This window comes from Athalia rosae, chromosome 1 (genome assembly GCF_917208135.1).
Source record: "Athalia rosae chromosome 1, iyAthRosa1.1, whole genome shotgun sequence".
Classification (NCBI taxonomy): Eukaryota; Metazoa; Arthropoda; class Insecta; order Hymenoptera; family Athaliidae; genus Athalia; species Athalia rosae.
In genome coordinates, this window is record NC_064026.1 from 573,247 (window position 1) to 590,159 (window position 16,913).

The 16,913-nt window shown below is 46.2% G+C and overlaps 1 protein-coding gene across 1 annotated transcript; it reads right to left on the bottom strand.

Annotated features, from left to right (window-relative positions):
* Window positions 1–936: 936 nt before the first annotated feature.
* Window positions 937–16,283, bottom strand: LOC105693339 (neuroendocrine convertase 1-like). Its single transcript, XM_012413181.2, has 15 exons — window positions 15,960–16,283; window positions 14,688–14,868; window positions 9,326–9,430; window positions 8,138–8,452; window positions 7,457–7,603; window positions 7,254–7,320; window positions 6,577–6,848; window positions 5,551–5,763; window positions 4,650–4,750; window positions 3,781–3,846; window positions 2,615–2,767; window positions 1,775–1,941; window positions 1,540–1,673; window positions 1,348–1,479; window positions 937–1,149 (listed from the first exon to the last, which is right to left on the bottom strand). Exons 1-15 carry the CDS (start codon window positions 15,980–15,982, stop codon window positions 1,015–1,017), a joined length of 2,211 nt encoding a protein of 736 aa, XP_012268604.2. The 5' UTR covers window positions 15,983–16,283; the 3' UTR covers window positions 937–1,014.
* Window positions 16,284–16,913: the final 630 nt, after the last annotated feature.

Genomic DNA, 16,913 nt, shown 5'->3' on the forward strand with positions numbered 1-16,913 from the left:
GTTTTATATTATATACGAGCCACGTAATAATTTTCATTTGCCTTCGTTATGCAAGCTCTTCGCTTAATGAAAACGGCTGCAGTTGTAGCCTGCGGCCATATTTTACACGTTGCATCTGGAGTGAATCGCGGTAGGGAGATCTCAGCGTTCGAATATTATAAAGCATACCTGAGAAATCGATATTCCCAGCTCTCGATGCCGCAACCTTTGCTTTCGGTTGTCGTTACCATCCATTTGTACTTGCGGCATACGCGGCGACCGGATGTTTTCCACTCGCAAACTAGATCCACGTCTTCGCCACCCCTTTCATACATTTACCATAACGACATTAAGCTCGGGAGAGTTTCTTACCCCTTGACTACACCCGTTGAAAACTCAGTGGCGAAATTCAACCCCCCGGTGTTTTGAATAAAGACTCAAAGGCCGCTTACAACCTACAACGGGTGTTTACGCGTGCGGGCTTACCGAGGGCACGCGTAGCGAGGGTCGAAGACTGCTCAAGCCATTTTTACGACCACTTCGAGGTCGTTGCACAGCCGTTCTTGACGGAGTAGCGCCAGCGATTATACGAGCTGCACGTGGATAGCTCGTACTATAGCGGTAAACGCGGTGAAGGGGATGATTTGACGTCGACGGTGACCGAACGGCCCGACGTGCCTGCGTCAGATGTTGCCGAGCAACTTCGAATGTTGGGATCAAGTTCCGAGATCGTTCCTCATTTTTACAATTTATTTGGACGCGAAGTTCGCGCTGCCCACGAAGGAAAACTAATTGTGAGCCGTCGACCTTGTTCGGTGACCGTGACAAGCGTCGCGATTACGGAGAGGCTTGACCACGCGTGTTATATATTTGGGGTAAACAAACGTTCGCCGCATGTCTGGAGCAATGCGGACTGTACGATGAGTCGCGTCAATCGTCGAATGAAACGCCAGCGCGTGCGGTTGTCGTTTTATTAATTTATTCAATTCATTTTCATATTATAAGTACGCACATCACAACTCTGGATTTATTGATTTATCTTAAATAGTTCAACCATCTTCTTTCTATTGGTGATTCGAAAAGCTCCTCCGTTTCGGGTCCATTTTCCCACTTCGTTATTCTCTCCAACCAATTCGGTACGTCATCCACGGGCGGTAAATCCTTCTGGTTCTACGTATGAAAATGCCCGTAATGAGAATAATTTTTCCATAAAAGAAGTTGAGTTTAACGATAGGGTAATAACGTATCGTCGAAAGTTAAATTGAGTTTTTTGAAAACTATAAGGCAATTCAATAATCAGTGCAGACTTCCATCCTTTCTGTAACGTGCGAGAGAATATGATATTTTTCGCGGGATTAGGTTGATTACCATTTTTCTGATCCTGTTGTACTCGTCGTCGTATATTCTTGCTCCTTTTTTTGCGTGATTCGGTAGCGTTTTGGTCCCGTGGAGAATCAGGGTCAAATTACCCAACGTTCCTCTGTTGGTTTTCGGTCCAACCTAGAGGCGAATACCGGATTTCGTCATTAAATCACAATTTACAATCGATCATTTATTCACCCTATCCGCGATCCGAAGATGCCAGGTACCTCGGGGGTCTTCCCCCCAACTAGCGACGGACATGAACTTCCACTTGACGAAACCTTCTCCGGATTCATCCAGTTTTCTCGATGACAAGATTGGGACTTTCGTTCCTTGGAATTCGTAAATTGAGTCAATATTTCACGTCGAACTTGTGTTCCTTTTTCTTTTCCATTGTTTTACCATAAAGAAAATGTAAAATAACTTTTCTCACCGGACGGACTCGTCAAATGCATTTCCAGAGCACCTCTCACGCTGTACCGGATGTTCACTTCCACTTGAACATGTTCCAAGTGGTTTATTTGATCTTTAGTTCCTCGGCAGCCGTCTGTTGCGAATGTAACGTGGACCGGACTGTCGTGTGCCAGGGTTTTGTTCGCCCTGATGAAAAAAAAAAAAAATCAATGTCGGTCTGAACGCGACACAATGTGGTTAAAAATGTGAGACGTTTACTTCACGGTGACTGAATTATCAGTTACATTTGCGCTTTTTTTCTTTCGCCGAGTGAGGGTGCGCAAAAGAGGAATCGATTTCGTTTCGTTTGCTCTCCTTATTCACTTTGCGTTAGGGACGTCAATTTTTTGACATAGGATCGGGTCGCGTCGATACATAATTGGATTTCCGAAGAACAATATTCGTCGTCGATGCAAACGTTTTGTGGAAAGTTGAATGGAGATGAGGTGAGATGTGGAGTGAAGTATGAAATATATCGCCTGGTGGGTATGTTTAATTCAGAAACTTGGAAAGCTACTCCGTACACGAGCTTCGCGGAGGTGCTTCCCATCAGTATTTGACGCGTCGAGGATTCCCGTGTTCCCGCGTGGGTGCTGCGAAGTGCCCCCAACAGCTCGTCTGGCTTGCGAATGCCCTCTGCATATAAATAACTCTAAATTTGTACTCCAACGGAGAGGCCCTCGTCGTTGTAATTGTTTCGTTGGAAATTAATAAGAAATCATGCTTTCCGCTTCGATACGATATACGAATCACCGACACGTGCGGATGTAACGTTCGTCCTGAAAAGAGAGGGCGAAGGAAGCATCCAAGCTCTACTCACGCGTAGTCTGGCTCCACGTTGCACTCTCCTTTCTCCGGTACGGTGGTCCAGTTGTATCCGGTCGTAACCAAAGAGAAGGCGTTCATCAGTCCGAAACCGAATCTCGAATTGTACCAGAAGCCAGCGGCATTTTTAAACCATCCGGGGTTCTCCCTGTGCGAAGAAGCGAGGGTATTGTGAAAATCCATAACCTGGTTTCATTCGTCGGAATAGAATATGGTGCACAGCCGAGTTCTTTGGAGAACCGACGAGCACACGGGGAATCGTTCGTCCTTCCGAATTAAGACTTTGGAAGTTCGGGATTGGCTACGTTTACCTTTGTTGAGCATACGCTTTCAGTGAAATGAATATTCAGATGCTGCGTATATAGAGACGAAGAGAGTATATACCACCGGCACCACCGCCGTTATATATTTTTCGTCTCTTTGTTTTTTCAGTTCCTCGGTAACAATTTTTACAACAGGGCTTATTTTATCAACGCCGTTGATTCAGAGGTACGGTCGGTCGGACATTTCAAATAATGAGGGGGTGTTACGGGTTTGCTATTGTCGCTCGAACCACAAAGAAGTTTGTTATCGTTAATTGGGTACACGGAGAGAAAAATGTCGACGCTGTTTACAGGTGCACGCGGACCCGGAGAGGAAAAGCTCGAGATGGATTCAATTCCGTTCGATTGGTTCACATTTCTAACCGTCGCGTTGTTACTTTTCTATTATTCTTCGAAATGCGAATCTCAAGAAGCGTCGATCCGTCGATAGCTGTGTAAAAAAATTCACCTGATTTTCGGACAATCGCGATCAATGCTCAGGGAAATTTGATAATTCCGCTCCCGAGATGTTCGGGTGTACGTCGCGTGTACGCTTCGCGTGTCGTGATGCGTATAATAAACTACATTGTACGGTTTTGGCGGGGAGATTATTCAGCCAGAGGCAGATCCCGGAGTCCTTTGTGGAGTTTTGCGACAAAGGACCCCGAATATTCCGTGTACCCGTGCGTATACACGGAACAACCTGCAAACCATGAAAGCCGTGGTAGGATTTGGAACGGAATGTGTCGCGATATTTGAACGGGCGGTTGAGAAAGTGTAACGATTTCCGGTTGGAAGGCTTATTCGATTCTACGCATCGGGAACAGGCATCTTAATGTTTCTCCTATGATGGAATTACCTTAGAGGGCTGTACTCCGAAGTCCAGACAACCAGATGCTGTACGTCTCTCCAAGTTAAATTCTTGCTGAAAAGATTCAAAGCGAAAATAGAAATCACAACAATTGAATGAACTTTGAACACTTGCACGGCCCGACGATACATCGTTTTATTTTACTAATTGGCTCCGAAATATTTCGGGGCATTTCAAAGCCCACGCAATTTTGGAATGAGTCGATGCTGCTGCGGACCGAAAGCAACTTCGGATCTAACGCGTCCCGTACTGATTCCGGTAGGGCATCGCGGTAGCGCGAGTTATTTGTGAATTTTCATGGGAACATATAGGCGGTATACCGAAAGTTTCAAGTTTTTCTTTAAAGATGCAACTTGGCTCGTTTACCTCGGGCGATTATCCCACAAAGTAACCGGCGTACTCTCTTGTTATCTCCCGGGCTTCTCGCGATCTTCAAAGGGGCTTATTTCAACCATAGCTGCGTTACGTCTTGTAATCCAAGTTTTATACCCGACGGAAGTTCGATCGTTCAACGTACTCTACATGTTTCACAGTTTCGTAAGAAAATCGCTTTGATGCTTTTGTTTCTCATCCAAGTTCAACAAATTCACTCTTTCGCCCCTTACAATTTTATTCGGGATAATTTGCTATTCGCCTTTGTAAGTATGGTGAGAATTTTGATACGTACAGGTGGTACGAAATACCCACAGGCTTACGTATATGTATGTATGTATATAATTTGACGTAATTACAACGGGATCCTACGTCGTCCTCTCCGCCTCTACATGTCTGGGTCTGTTTAATTTCTAGGTACGTCGTCCGCCTCGGGGTAATTTCGACGATGATATCGGAATACTACGGCGTATGTGTATAATTACTTGACTTGTAAGGCGAGCGCAAGAATTCCAGCAGCCAAAGGGGCCGAAGCTGACGTCCCTGTGTGTCTCGTGGTACAGGTATTCCTCAAATCGGTTGTAGCCTGAAAAATACGTAACGTTTATTTACTGGAAAATGAAAACGGGACGTCGAGAATTAAATCGGATAGAGAGGACTCTTCTTCGCGACGATTCGGTCGAAGGTAAGAAACGGCATCGGTTAAATTCCCGAGCGATTCGTCGCACCGTATGATATGCCATTCGACACGGCTGTACCTACATACGTACATCGAGTATACGGCGGAACTACTTTGTCCCTGAGAGGGTTGGCGCAAGATTGATTTTTCAAGGAAAACAAAAAGGAACGATGACAAAAGTTGAGCTAGGAAATATTCGCCGATTGTACGTGGAGCTGAAGGGAACGACCGAAGCAGCGGGATGAGAAAATAAAGAAAGAAGAGGTGGCTTACAGTTTTATAGGGTAGGCGAAGTCGAAGAAAATATGTTGCGTCGTCTTTTCTTCGTCGAGGAAAAGAATTTCATAAAACCCCCACTCCGCGTGCGCGGGGGTACGTGTAATACTGGTAAAACTTCTGTGCAACGTCGGTGCGTCTGTGGCGTGTCTTTAAGCTCGTTGTGTAGTGTAATAAAATATTCCGGCTGCTCGCGGATAAGAAAATGTGAAAATATCACGTATACCGACTCCGAGCCGTACCGCGGCCGTACGCCACAACGACCGGGATCATTTTTTTTTTTTTTTTTTATCTCTGCCGACTCGACGAACGCGAGGCAATATTTATTCCTCGTACTTTGAACGAGACGGGAGTCTTGACAATATTCGTAGCGATTCCTTTGTACGTATTGCGCGGTATACTTATACGTAGTAACAATATCGTCAACTCACTATCATCTGATCGTGATAAGCTCCGCTGCTGTAGGTGGTAGCGAGGGTGGCGGGGCACCTTTCGCCGTACCATGGAAATCTCCCCGTTTGACTCGCCGAACCCACGGCTACGGTGTAGATGCTCCCAACGTATCCGTCGCATCCACAATCGTCGGCTCGAGATCCCCCGTTTCCGGAAGCCCAAACGTAAATGCTACCCTTACCGTCACGCCCCTAAAATTGACTAATTGAAACCCGACTCGACCTTTGTACGTTCTACGATTATCTATAGAGGTAATTTATGTAATTGCGATGAACCTTGGAGGTGAATAATTTCTCACGCGTGCGTTTCGTCGTCTATAAATACGAGGTAGCGTACGCCGTGGGGAATTGCAGGTGCTCCGAGACTCGCGAGAGGCGCGATATTTTATAATTGCGAGCCTCCCGTCAGTTTTTATCCTTTTAAAATATTGGTTTTCCGAGAAAAGGTGAAAAAACGAAACGAAAACATTTCGCTCGTCATTCCCGAGTATCCATTTTTTTCCCTCTTGCTTGATAAACTCATCGGTTGAAATTGTTCGGTGCAGATGTTTCCGTGATATTTTATTCGGGTACGGATGAAGTGACGTTTTTTGTTTAAAAATTTTTGTCTCACGAATCACGTAGGGCGGGAAACGTGGTACGTACGTACGTACGTAACGTCGAGTCGGGAGTTTCGCTTTGACGAAAGTTTACCTACGCGAATAAAAATCATCACCCTCCGCGAACCGCCCCGGTACTCGCCACGTGTCTATATGTACGCATGTAAATAAATATGTATGTAACGGTATATACCTGCGCTCTACCGAGCCAGAGACGATATTCTGCAAGTCCTTCTATAAATATTAAACCAGCGAGTGAATCCCTTTAGGATCGTAAAGGATTTCCCCCGGCTTACATTTCCGTTGAGCAACGACGCGTATTACGTATGTTATACTATATGTGTAATGGCAACTAAAAAAGTAATAAAATAACAGCTGGAAGGAGTACTCCGTCCTGCTACGGCACCTGGGTGATTCCCTTGCGGAGAGCTTCGGAGGCGAGTCGACCGGGCGCCTCGAGGCTCTTCCCGTCATCCGCTGGGCCCCAGGACGCCGTGTATATGTCGACCAGGTCCGCGCGATACCCGAGAGCCTCTCCTTCGACCCTGTCGTTCACCACGCCGTCCAGGAGTTTGATACCGCCGATAGAAGCTCCGAAAGCTACGCCGACTCCGCATTTCCCGTTGTTAGCTCGCATGGCAATTTCTCCCGCGCATCTTGTGCCGTGACCGTTTATTCCTGGAATGAGATTACGCGCGCACAGAGATTCGATTAGACCACCTCCAGTCGTACCGCGTACAATCTTACGGTAAATTCCAGAAATTGTAAAAGCGGGCGGAAAAAAGCTTTGATACTTTGGGTTTTTCTCCTCCGCGTTATTTTTAATTCTCATTCGATGTTTACGCAATGCTTTTTGGTAAGCTTCTTTCCACTGCAGTTTCGTTTTTTCAACCAGCCTCGATGCAAGCTTGAAATAACCGAAGATTAGCAAATATCTGAAAAATGTCGAAAAGCTCTCTTGACTCGAATCGCAAGAGCTTATTTTCGCGACCGAATTTCTGTCAGCGGATGGTAATTCCAGGTGAATCCTGTACATTTTTCTCTCAGTTTTGCAAATGCTGCGATCCTGTAATTTATAGTCACCTGTTGCCTCGTATCGTGGTATCGGATCCGGGTCACCTTCGTTGACGTCGTAACTGATTTCCGCGTCCTAGAAATAAAAATTCCATCTGAAGCTCCGATAGGGACAACGAGTTAGTTCGCACCCTGTTTTGTGATCGGCAGCTTCGAAGAAAGCTCCGAGCTTTCTCGGTAGCGGTGAAAATCAGTTTCTGCATGATACTTACATAGTTGCTGCGCAAGTCGTCGTGGGTATATTCGAGGCCGTCATCCAGTACCGCCACCCGAACACCACGACCCGTTATCCCGAGCCGGTAAAGAGGAAGGACGTTCAGGTCGAGCTTTGGAAGGTCCTTCGTGGTTCGCGTGTCTTGCTAGGTACGAAAGAGGGCGATATTTCGAGCTTGTTATCGAAGGATGATTCTCTGCCTTTTTTTTTTTTTTTTTTTTTTGTTTTTTTGTTAAATTTGAAAAGTTTGAAATTCTGATAGCGATCGGCGTACGGCAATTCATTTCGCGATCGCTGAAACTAGTGAAATTGGTGGAGATCTGGAATGAGGACCTGACTCATTTCGGCGAAGATCGATCATTGTTTAATTTAGACGCATATCGCACCCGAGCTTTATTCAGCTTTTGACGGCTTTTGGTAGTTTAGTAGATAAACGTACAATATGACCGTGTTTGACCACCGCCCTTGACGTTGGCACTGATATTTTTACGATAAGATAGACAGGTATGTAACTATGGAAATACGAATAAAACGGTCGGAAACTCGTAGCCAACGAAGAGCAGACTTTATTCGATTGGAATATTCTAAAAATCAAATGTCGCGCCTCAGTTGAAATTAACATTTCCTGGAATTTGACTGACTTTTGTGCGATGTGATAGAATTTGCTGACAGAACTTACCAAGTACCATTCTTGTCCCCAAAGCTCGTCATTAAACATTTCGGAATCCTTCGTGTCTCGGTACCAACGTTTGTCGCGTCTTTTACCCACGATTCTTTTGGGATTCCATATCGTGAGCCTCTTTTTACGCTTTTTCAACTTCGGTAGATTTTTTGAAAGCGTGCCGTTCGCGTTGACGGTCGACTCATTTGCATTCGATTCCGGTGGAAGTCGTTTTTCCCTGACCAACGGTCGTTCAGCCTCAAAGTCTTGGACCAAATGCAGGTGATCTCTTTTGTCTCGGTGTACAACCTTTTGTTGATCCGCCCAAATCACCTTAAAAGTTTGTTCGATATTTTCTGAAACTCCATTTAAAGAAGCTCCCGTTGTGCTGATTTTGGAAATGAAATCCGGAAGAGCGGTAAAATTTGTTTCACAACTATTGTGCGCGGCAGATTTCATATACATATGGGGCATTCCACATAAAACGAGCTACTTTCTCCAAAATATTTTTTGAACTTGATGGAAAGTCGGAAATAAATCTGATCGAGGTATACTCGAATTTTAGTTTTTGCATCCAAAATTGGGAATAACTCGATCAATTTTATAGATAGATCAATTTAGCTTGCAGAGTCGAATTCCTGAGGTAAAAATGCGTAAGAATAGCATATAAAATCCAATTGAAAAAAATACTTCATTTTCGACCCAAAAATCGAGAAAACTCCAAGGGGTACCCCTTTGGATTTTTTCGATTTTTGAGCCAAAAATGAAGTATTTTTGAAATCGATCGTATGACACTTTTTTAACGTATTTTGACCCCAGGAACACGAATCCGTCGTCCAAATTGAGCTACGAATTTTTCCCTTCAAAATATCTCAATTTTTCTGCTCCAAAAAGTGAAAAATTTGCGATAACTCGATCAATTTTACAGATAGATCAATTTAACTTGTGAAATGGGATTCCTGAGATCAAAATACATAAGAATAGCATACAAAACAGGCGTAGAAAAATTATTGATTTTTCACCTCAAAATCGAAAAAAATCCAAGGGGTACCCCTTTGTATTTTTTCGATTTTTGGGCCAAAAATGAAGTATTTCGAAAATTGATCGTATGGGGGATGTTCAACGTATTTTCACCCGAGGAACACGAATCCGTCAAGAGTTCATTCGCGTCACGAATGCCGAAGATAAACTCAACAAATGTTTTACCTTTGCATGCGAGCTGAGGGTCGTTTCGAACCGTGGTTGTCCTCGCTTCTGATGTGCAGGACGGTTGTCTTTGTGCCATAAATACGTGTCCTCGAATCCCAGCACCTTCGTTAACAGTATCATAATATTGTACAACATCGAGGTTGTAAAATTCACCCGCGTTGACAAAAATTGTGTCCTTGTCTTTACCTCGCGAATTCGAAATCGGCGACCGGTTTCTTTCGGCTGGACTTGACGACGAAACTATTCCGTATGCTTTCAAGTTTGCGTACGCATGTTCAACATCGACTCGCGACAACAAAATTCAAAACGAAATAATCGATCGGTCGTCCGCGGCCTATTCAGGGTACGTAGATAATGCGAGAAGGTATTCCGCTCCGGGCTACTCACCCATCTAGCGATCTACCTACCCCTAAATTGAATCAATATTCGATTCACCGGCAGGGTTGACCGGGCGCAGCGGGTACGTAGGAACTGGCCCGCCTTGGGGATGGTTCCGTGACTTTGGGGGTGAAATTTGCGTCCCGACGCTCGACTTTCTACGATCATACCAGGGACGCTCGCATCAGGATATCATCCACCGCTAGTTGGCTTTCTACGAGGTATACGTACAGAGCTGGCGAAGTGCCGCTTGTCGCGCTTCTGTCAATGAATGTAGCGTACACCTATAGGTACACACACACACACACGTACCCTATCGTATATCTACTCGTTATACATCATAGAATCTACACCGAGTGTCGTATGGGCGCACGTGCCTCTCCTCGCCCTCTCCCATTCCGCTCCCTTCGGCGACCCTTCGCCCCATCAGGGGGCCCACGCGACGCCACCTGGCAATGAGTCGGGGCTTTGGACGGAGGAGGGACTGGCGTCGCGTGCCAACCGTAACGCGGATACGTCGGGTGTGTACCGACCAGCTGTGGCGTCGATACGCGATATAGCGCCGTCTGACTCCGCGTCTCTGTCCTTTTCCCCCTTTTGCAGGATGAAAATCCCACGCGGGGCTTCTCGAATCTAGATCTACCTCCTGTACGCGATACGTCAGTCCCGAAAGGCTACGGATACACTTGGCTCCTGGTAGGTACGGTACGTCGCGGTGCGGTAATAAAAAAAAAAGGTCGTACGTAAGGTGGGCCTCGTCGAAACGCTGGGATCGCAGTCGACGGAGCTTGATCCTTCATTGGTTTCTCACCTAGCTCCGATGCAGGAAATGATCGCGTAAGGGGTGAAATGGAAATTTCCACGACTCCGGGTGGAGGCGAGTTTATCGGATGTTGCTGCACCGGCTCGCGGAGCCGGATACGAAGAAACGTCGTATAAATAGGTAGAGACGCGAGTATAACGAAAGCAAGGGTAGCCGAGAATCGGGCAAAGTCGTTACTTCTGCATCAGCGTGATATCTCTTATCGGTATTCAGATTTCCCACCTTACTTTATACACCTCTTTCTCTCTCTCTGTTCCTTCACCGCCGACTCATCCCCCTCCGAAAGCGCGGCATATACGTATACCCAGCCCAGCCCACCCCGGCCCACCTCCAACCCCCGAACGCCCGCCGAGTATCTTCTCAGTCCATTTGTTTTGATCGGATTCCCAACTGTCTCTCGTAATCCCGGATCCCTAAGCCCCCTGCAGGCGTCGTCAGCCTCCAATGAAAACCCGAACGTCTCTATCTTTGCTCTCCCTTCTTTCCCTCTGCCGCCAGCCACCTCGTCCTCGCTTCCTCCAGCTCCAACTTTTCTTACCATTTCGGCCCCGCCAGCGCCTAGTCAAGATTAACCATACCCAAACGCGGTGTTCCCATGAAAAACCTAATGGCAACGGCGTTCGTATAGTCTAATAACGTAGCTCGCTCTGCTTTCTTCCCTTTCGTTCTTTACTCCCCGATTGTTCCGTGTTTCACTTTCCGTTATTGGAACACAATTTATATCTCCCAACCGTCGATTGACTGTGTAATCATTGAGCGGAGTATAATGGGCTATGGATTTCGGCTTTATGGAGTATCGAAGCTTCGATCGTAAAACCTCACGAATCGCGATTGATTAAATCACCGAAATTTATCAATCGTCTTCGAACTGCTTTGACCTTGGCGGAGATCACCGTTGTCGGGGGATCCCCCGAAAAACCGAGGGGAAAAGGGACGGGCTGGGAGGGGGGGGGGGGGGACGTTCGCCTTCCCTCGAATTCCATCGACCCAGATCCGCTACGGGCGGCAGCCATTCGTTTTGATCGAATTTCCAACTGCCGCGCATAATCTCCAACTCGCGACCCCCTTCGCCCGATGTCTCCGACCCCCGCGACGAGGATATCGAAGTCTTACGGCTACGTCTCACGGTCGTCTATGCTCCGTTCGGTTCATTCGAAAAGTGTCGGCCATCGCTGGCAATTAGCCCGACTCGTCCGATGATCGACGTTCGAAACTAAGACCCTTGGAAAACCGACGGTGCGGCTCTTAGCGCCCGATACTCGATCGGGTCTTCCGTTTATCAAATATACTTGCGTATAACGATAACGTTACGGTCCAGCGCGTACGCTCTTCTGTTTCGGCTGCCAAATATAATATAACTTCGGTGTTTCAGTTTGTGAATGCTTTCGCATGGTTCGCGGATTTTCTTGATTATATACTTTGACCGATATTAGGGACTTCCTCCGATCCTCTACCTACAATCAATATTTACGCTCTCGCTTCCGAATCCCGTATAACTATTCCACTGGGAACTAGATATGAGATTTTCTTCTACGAAACTGAATTAAAGCCCAAGTGATAAATCGGAGAATACTTTTCTTATTTCAATCGAAGATTCGTAGAGCGTCGCGCTCGCCTCCATTTTCTTTGTATTCGTATTTATCGTATTTATGCGAACTTGATAAACTCTCGCGTTGCGCATCGTCATCCGCGAGATGCAAATCTTAGCGATTCGGGTGGGTTCTCGTACGGCATTTTCGCGAAAGTTACAAATATCTTTGGGCCGCCTTTTTTACGAGGGTAGAAAAAATTCGATACCTTCCAAAAGTTGGGCATTTCAGATTTTTCGCGCTTCTGGAGGGGGCACGAGGAGTCCGCGAGGGTTCGTCGTACCTACAATTTACGGAGCAGATATCCCGAGAGCTTTCCTTATTATTGTCCGCGTTCGGTCCTTCCGGTCCGCCGCTTCGAGAATTCTTGGCACTGAGGTGGAATCCCCGCAAACTTTGCGAAAGCAGCGGCGCTTAAGGAGTCGTATAAACATGAATGAGCTGGCTAAAATGGGGAAGATAGTCGAACGGAGGCGTTCGCTTGTCTTATTTTCGGTTGTATAAACGTTTGACTAAATCGCGGTTCAACTTTTCCTTTGCCAAACGGAGAACTAACCCGCTCGTGTTAATTTGCCGTACAAACTACAGGTGTCCGAGGGCGTCGCTCAGCTTCGGCTTATCGCGTTCGGAATCGCTTCGATTCTCGTTCGACCGTCTAGAGCAGAGGCAAACGAATTCGCTTCCCAATTAATAACGACGCGATACTTCGGAAACAAGTCAATGCAAAGCAGGGACAGCTGATTCAGCGACTCCGCTCTAATTGAAACGAACGACAGTCGCTCCCGGATCGTACCGTCGATCCTGCAAAGCTCAACGGGTTTTGTTGAGGGAGATCTCACGTCGGACCTGTAATGAATGTAGTCCGTTCGGTACGCGTCACGGTTTCAACCGTATTCCGATTCCAAAGTACATCGACGATGACCGGTGATGCCGACCCACCCCTGCCACGTTGAATCAATTCTGTTCTTTCGATATATGCGATACGATCTCCGGCTGATTTCGAGAAAGACGGGAGAACCGGAAAAAGTGTGAAATGAAAAAAGTCGACCTAGATTTAAGTCACTCGATGAAATTTCGACTAATTAATGTTCCTACACGGTACCACATAATTGCTCCGGAATTCCACCGCAGCCGGCATACGCGGCAGACGAGTAGTTGGAAACCGCAATCTGCTCGGCGCATTGAATATACGCTCGCCTACCAACTGTGTATATTTTGCTTAGCATCTTGCGGGAGTATGCGCTTATTTCTCGCGATTAAGCCTACCGTGCACCGCTGCTACGTGTATACCGCAATGCGCCGTAGAACACCGACAATTTTACCATCTATTTTTGCACTCGCGTCGCCTGCATTAATACTTGATCCTCGTTCATCAAAGTTGGGAAAAACTTGCGGACCCTTTCTTCTTACGTCTGGCCCGAAGGGGAATGAGTTTACGAGAAAAAAAGAAAACGACGAGCAGTCGTGGATCTGCCAATTATAGAAATTGATTATCACAGGCCTTGCGGTTCGTGATGGAAAAGTAATCCAAGTGATTTTCCAGTTTCCATCCGCAGCGTACAACAACAACAACAACTCGCTTCGCGATATAGGTAAAATACACGGAGGCTGTCGTAATTTTTTTCTACCACTAAAACGCTATGGATATAAATTTTCAAAAGCAAGTTGCGCGATATCGCCGGAGTCTGCGGATACGAAATTGCCGTACGAAATAAATCACAAATAGAAAAACAATACGTATAACGTATGTAATATATATTTATAAACGGGGGCGGGCGGGCGTTCGCACGTACATACTATATCTCGCTCAATCTGCATTTATCGATTGTACATCTTCGCACACGCGTTGATAATATATTCACTATGGGAAAAATTTATGCGAAGCGGATGTCGGTTTTATACACGGTTGTCGAGCGTTGAGAGTGTTTGGCGAACACTTGAAAATAAATTGACTCTTATCGGATTATCACCCCCGCGGGAGTACGTGTGGCGTGATCGTAAGACTTTAAGATATCTGTTTACCCTAACGCCCGCAGCATCGAACGGCCGTCTGGCGACGAATGAAAAAAGAAAGTTCCCACGTCATCCCTTTTTCGTCGTTGTAATTGCGTTATTTTCACACTCCTCTCCGTTTGCCAATCACGTATTTCGATAAGTGAGGTATCCGTAGCGATTCGCCTCGATTTAGAATCACACATCCGTACATAGTTAAATTCCTTCTCCGTGCTCCGCGGACCCCGACTGGGATTATTACGCACAAAGACGATTCGCCTCGCCGCGTGTACTACGGGCGTTCTATTTTTTCGCGTCGCCTTCGTTTCAATGCTTACACAATTGAATCCGTTTCATCTCTATAGTGAAACTTTTGCACCGCCATTTCGTTCGAAGAGCCAATCATCTTCATTTCTACCTGTACGAGGCTAACTTTCTCGAACAAATGGACCGGCTAGGGTGCGGCATAAAATTACAACGGTTGTCGGACGTTACGAGCTGTCGAGCTTTCGTGGTGCACCCGACGTTTCCTACCCTCCCCCTCGCGTACGATATGCATCGGGCGTGGGATACGTACCGGACCTAAATGCTTGTAACCGGACTGCAAAGCCAACAGGGCGGCGATCTCTGGACCTCCGTCTACCCTGACAACCCATTCGTTCTGATAGTCCAGCGACGTCGTCGACGTCTCGACGTCGGCGGTGGACGTCGTCGCGGACAGACGTAGGCACAGACTGGCCAGACAAATTGTACGAGCTCTGGAAACGGAGAAACGCGTCATAATTATGTACTGCGATTCTTGATGGCGCATCAAAAGTTGGGGGTGTTATTTTCCCCAACAGCGAGAGTAAGATTGAAAATTTTTCGTCACGTAACGAGTTTGTTGCGGATGTGGATGAAGTTGAGGTTCTAAGATACTTTGTCAATTTAATTAGCGTCTGGTTATTCCCCGAGTCTTTTATATGCTCAGCCTCTTGACGGTCGAAATGTGAAATTACACGGCAGCGAGATTCACTTTGTCGGCTTAAGGCTGTAGGGGATTGAAAATGATTCAGCAAACTCTCGCGGGGGAAGGATTTATGAATTGATTAAACCGTTTGGTATATAATGCTTATCGTGGTATATCACAGCGCGTTCCTCGACGGAACGAAACGCGGCAGCTATCCGCGTCGGGGTGGGGAAAAAAAAAGAAAAAAACATTCAAATAAGAAGCGAAGCGTAAAATTGTTATCTAATCCCGTGCACATTGATTGTTGGAAAATAAGATGCGGAAGAAGAACCGTCGCTAGTTAGTTCTCACATTACAGTTACGGCGAATCTGATGTACAGAGCAGTGCTTGAACGCGAATTTCCATTCGTTTCTCAATTTCTCGCTTATTTATTTCAATTCCGACTCGATCGAACTGGCGAACCGTTAACGCTGCGAGAAATATGCTATTGCTGCTCACAGCGAACCATCTCCTACGTTCGTACCTACCTACCTACCGATTCTCGTTACTTCCCATTTTCATGACGATGCTCTACTCATTTATCGGATACTTCGAGTGTCCCGTCATTCCATCTTTGTAATTCTCAACGACTCTTTGTCAGTTCCAGTCGTCTTCTTAGATATTACTGGATACATTTTTATTGTGGAAATATTACTCTTTTCTTACGATGAATTCAATCGCGCGTGTATAAATTTACCAGGAATTTTATCCGAGCTGCGATAACTGTATAACGTGAAATAATCGGACGTAGAAATAGAAAAAAGAATCGAACGATAACCTTCCTAATTATTACTTCGGTCGTGATTTACCGCCCTTAGCTCTCGTGAGAAATAAACTGGCGACTGTAGAATTATACTTACTGAAAAGATGTTATACGAATCATTTGAATAATCGGTGCAGTCGGGGGAAATCGAATCAACACACTCGTTCACGTATATTCGCGAAATTTCCAACGGCAAGTCCGAACAAATTTGTCCAGCGCACTGACCGATAACCAGAGGTTAATTAAAAATCGGCCGAGGTGATTCCGATGAAATTTCTCGATTCGCTGGTATTTCAAATTATCGTATCTCCGAACGTGAGTTTAATCGTGCTCATTTCATCAACTTTTTCGATTTCTACTCCGATTCCAAGCTCGAGCGACGCCGATTCCGTAAGACAAGCGATCGAACAATGCGTGTAGCAATTAGCGTGATGTTCTTTTGTCTCTCGCGGATGTGAACCCCCACTTTTTCACCCTGTTGATAGGAGACTCCTGGTGGGGGTTGATGTTATCGTGGGGGTGGAGCAGGTACGTCCACATCTGCGACAGACGTTGCGCAATCGTTCGAGAAATCGCCTCAACGAATTATAGCTTCGCATGGACCTCCGTCGCGATCGGGAGTATACTTTTCCCAGCACCCGATATCGCGTCGTCCGAATAACGCGACACGAGTCGCGCAACAGCATCTCGAAGTTGATTCTGATATCAAAGAACGGAGGATCATATTGTCGTTGGTAAAATTCATGAAAATCGGTAGGCCGACGCGGCAGATATCCTGCAAGGATGATGAAATTATTTTATTTCGAGTACCGCTGCAGCTGTGGTATAGGATGACGCCGTTAGCTGTTGGGATCATTTATTCAGAATTCCGAAACTCTATTGTCGGAGTAAAAATAAAAGGAGCGGCGTTGTTCCGTCCCGTGGGATCGTAGCACTCCACCCGAGCATCTTACCCGAGCGTGGTGTATTTCGGAAAAAGGACGAACCTGTATCAAGAAACCCGCGGGAGAAAACTGAGTACAACATATACCTTGTAGATAGGAAATCGAAA

Bases quoted from the DNA above. Each gene is read 5' to 3' on its own strand.
- LOC105693339 (XM_012413181.2), bottom strand. From the start codon at position 15,982: ATGATTCGTATAACATCTTTTCA. The intron at 9,431-14,687 runs GTACGTATCCCA...CTGTTAACGAAG, and splicing joins GTTACAAGCATTTAGGTCCG to GTGCTGGGATTCGAGGACAC. The intron at 2,768-3,780 runs GTAATTCCATCA...TTCTTCGCACAG, and splicing joins TCGGAGTACAGCCCTCTAAG to GGAGAACCCCGGATGGTTTA.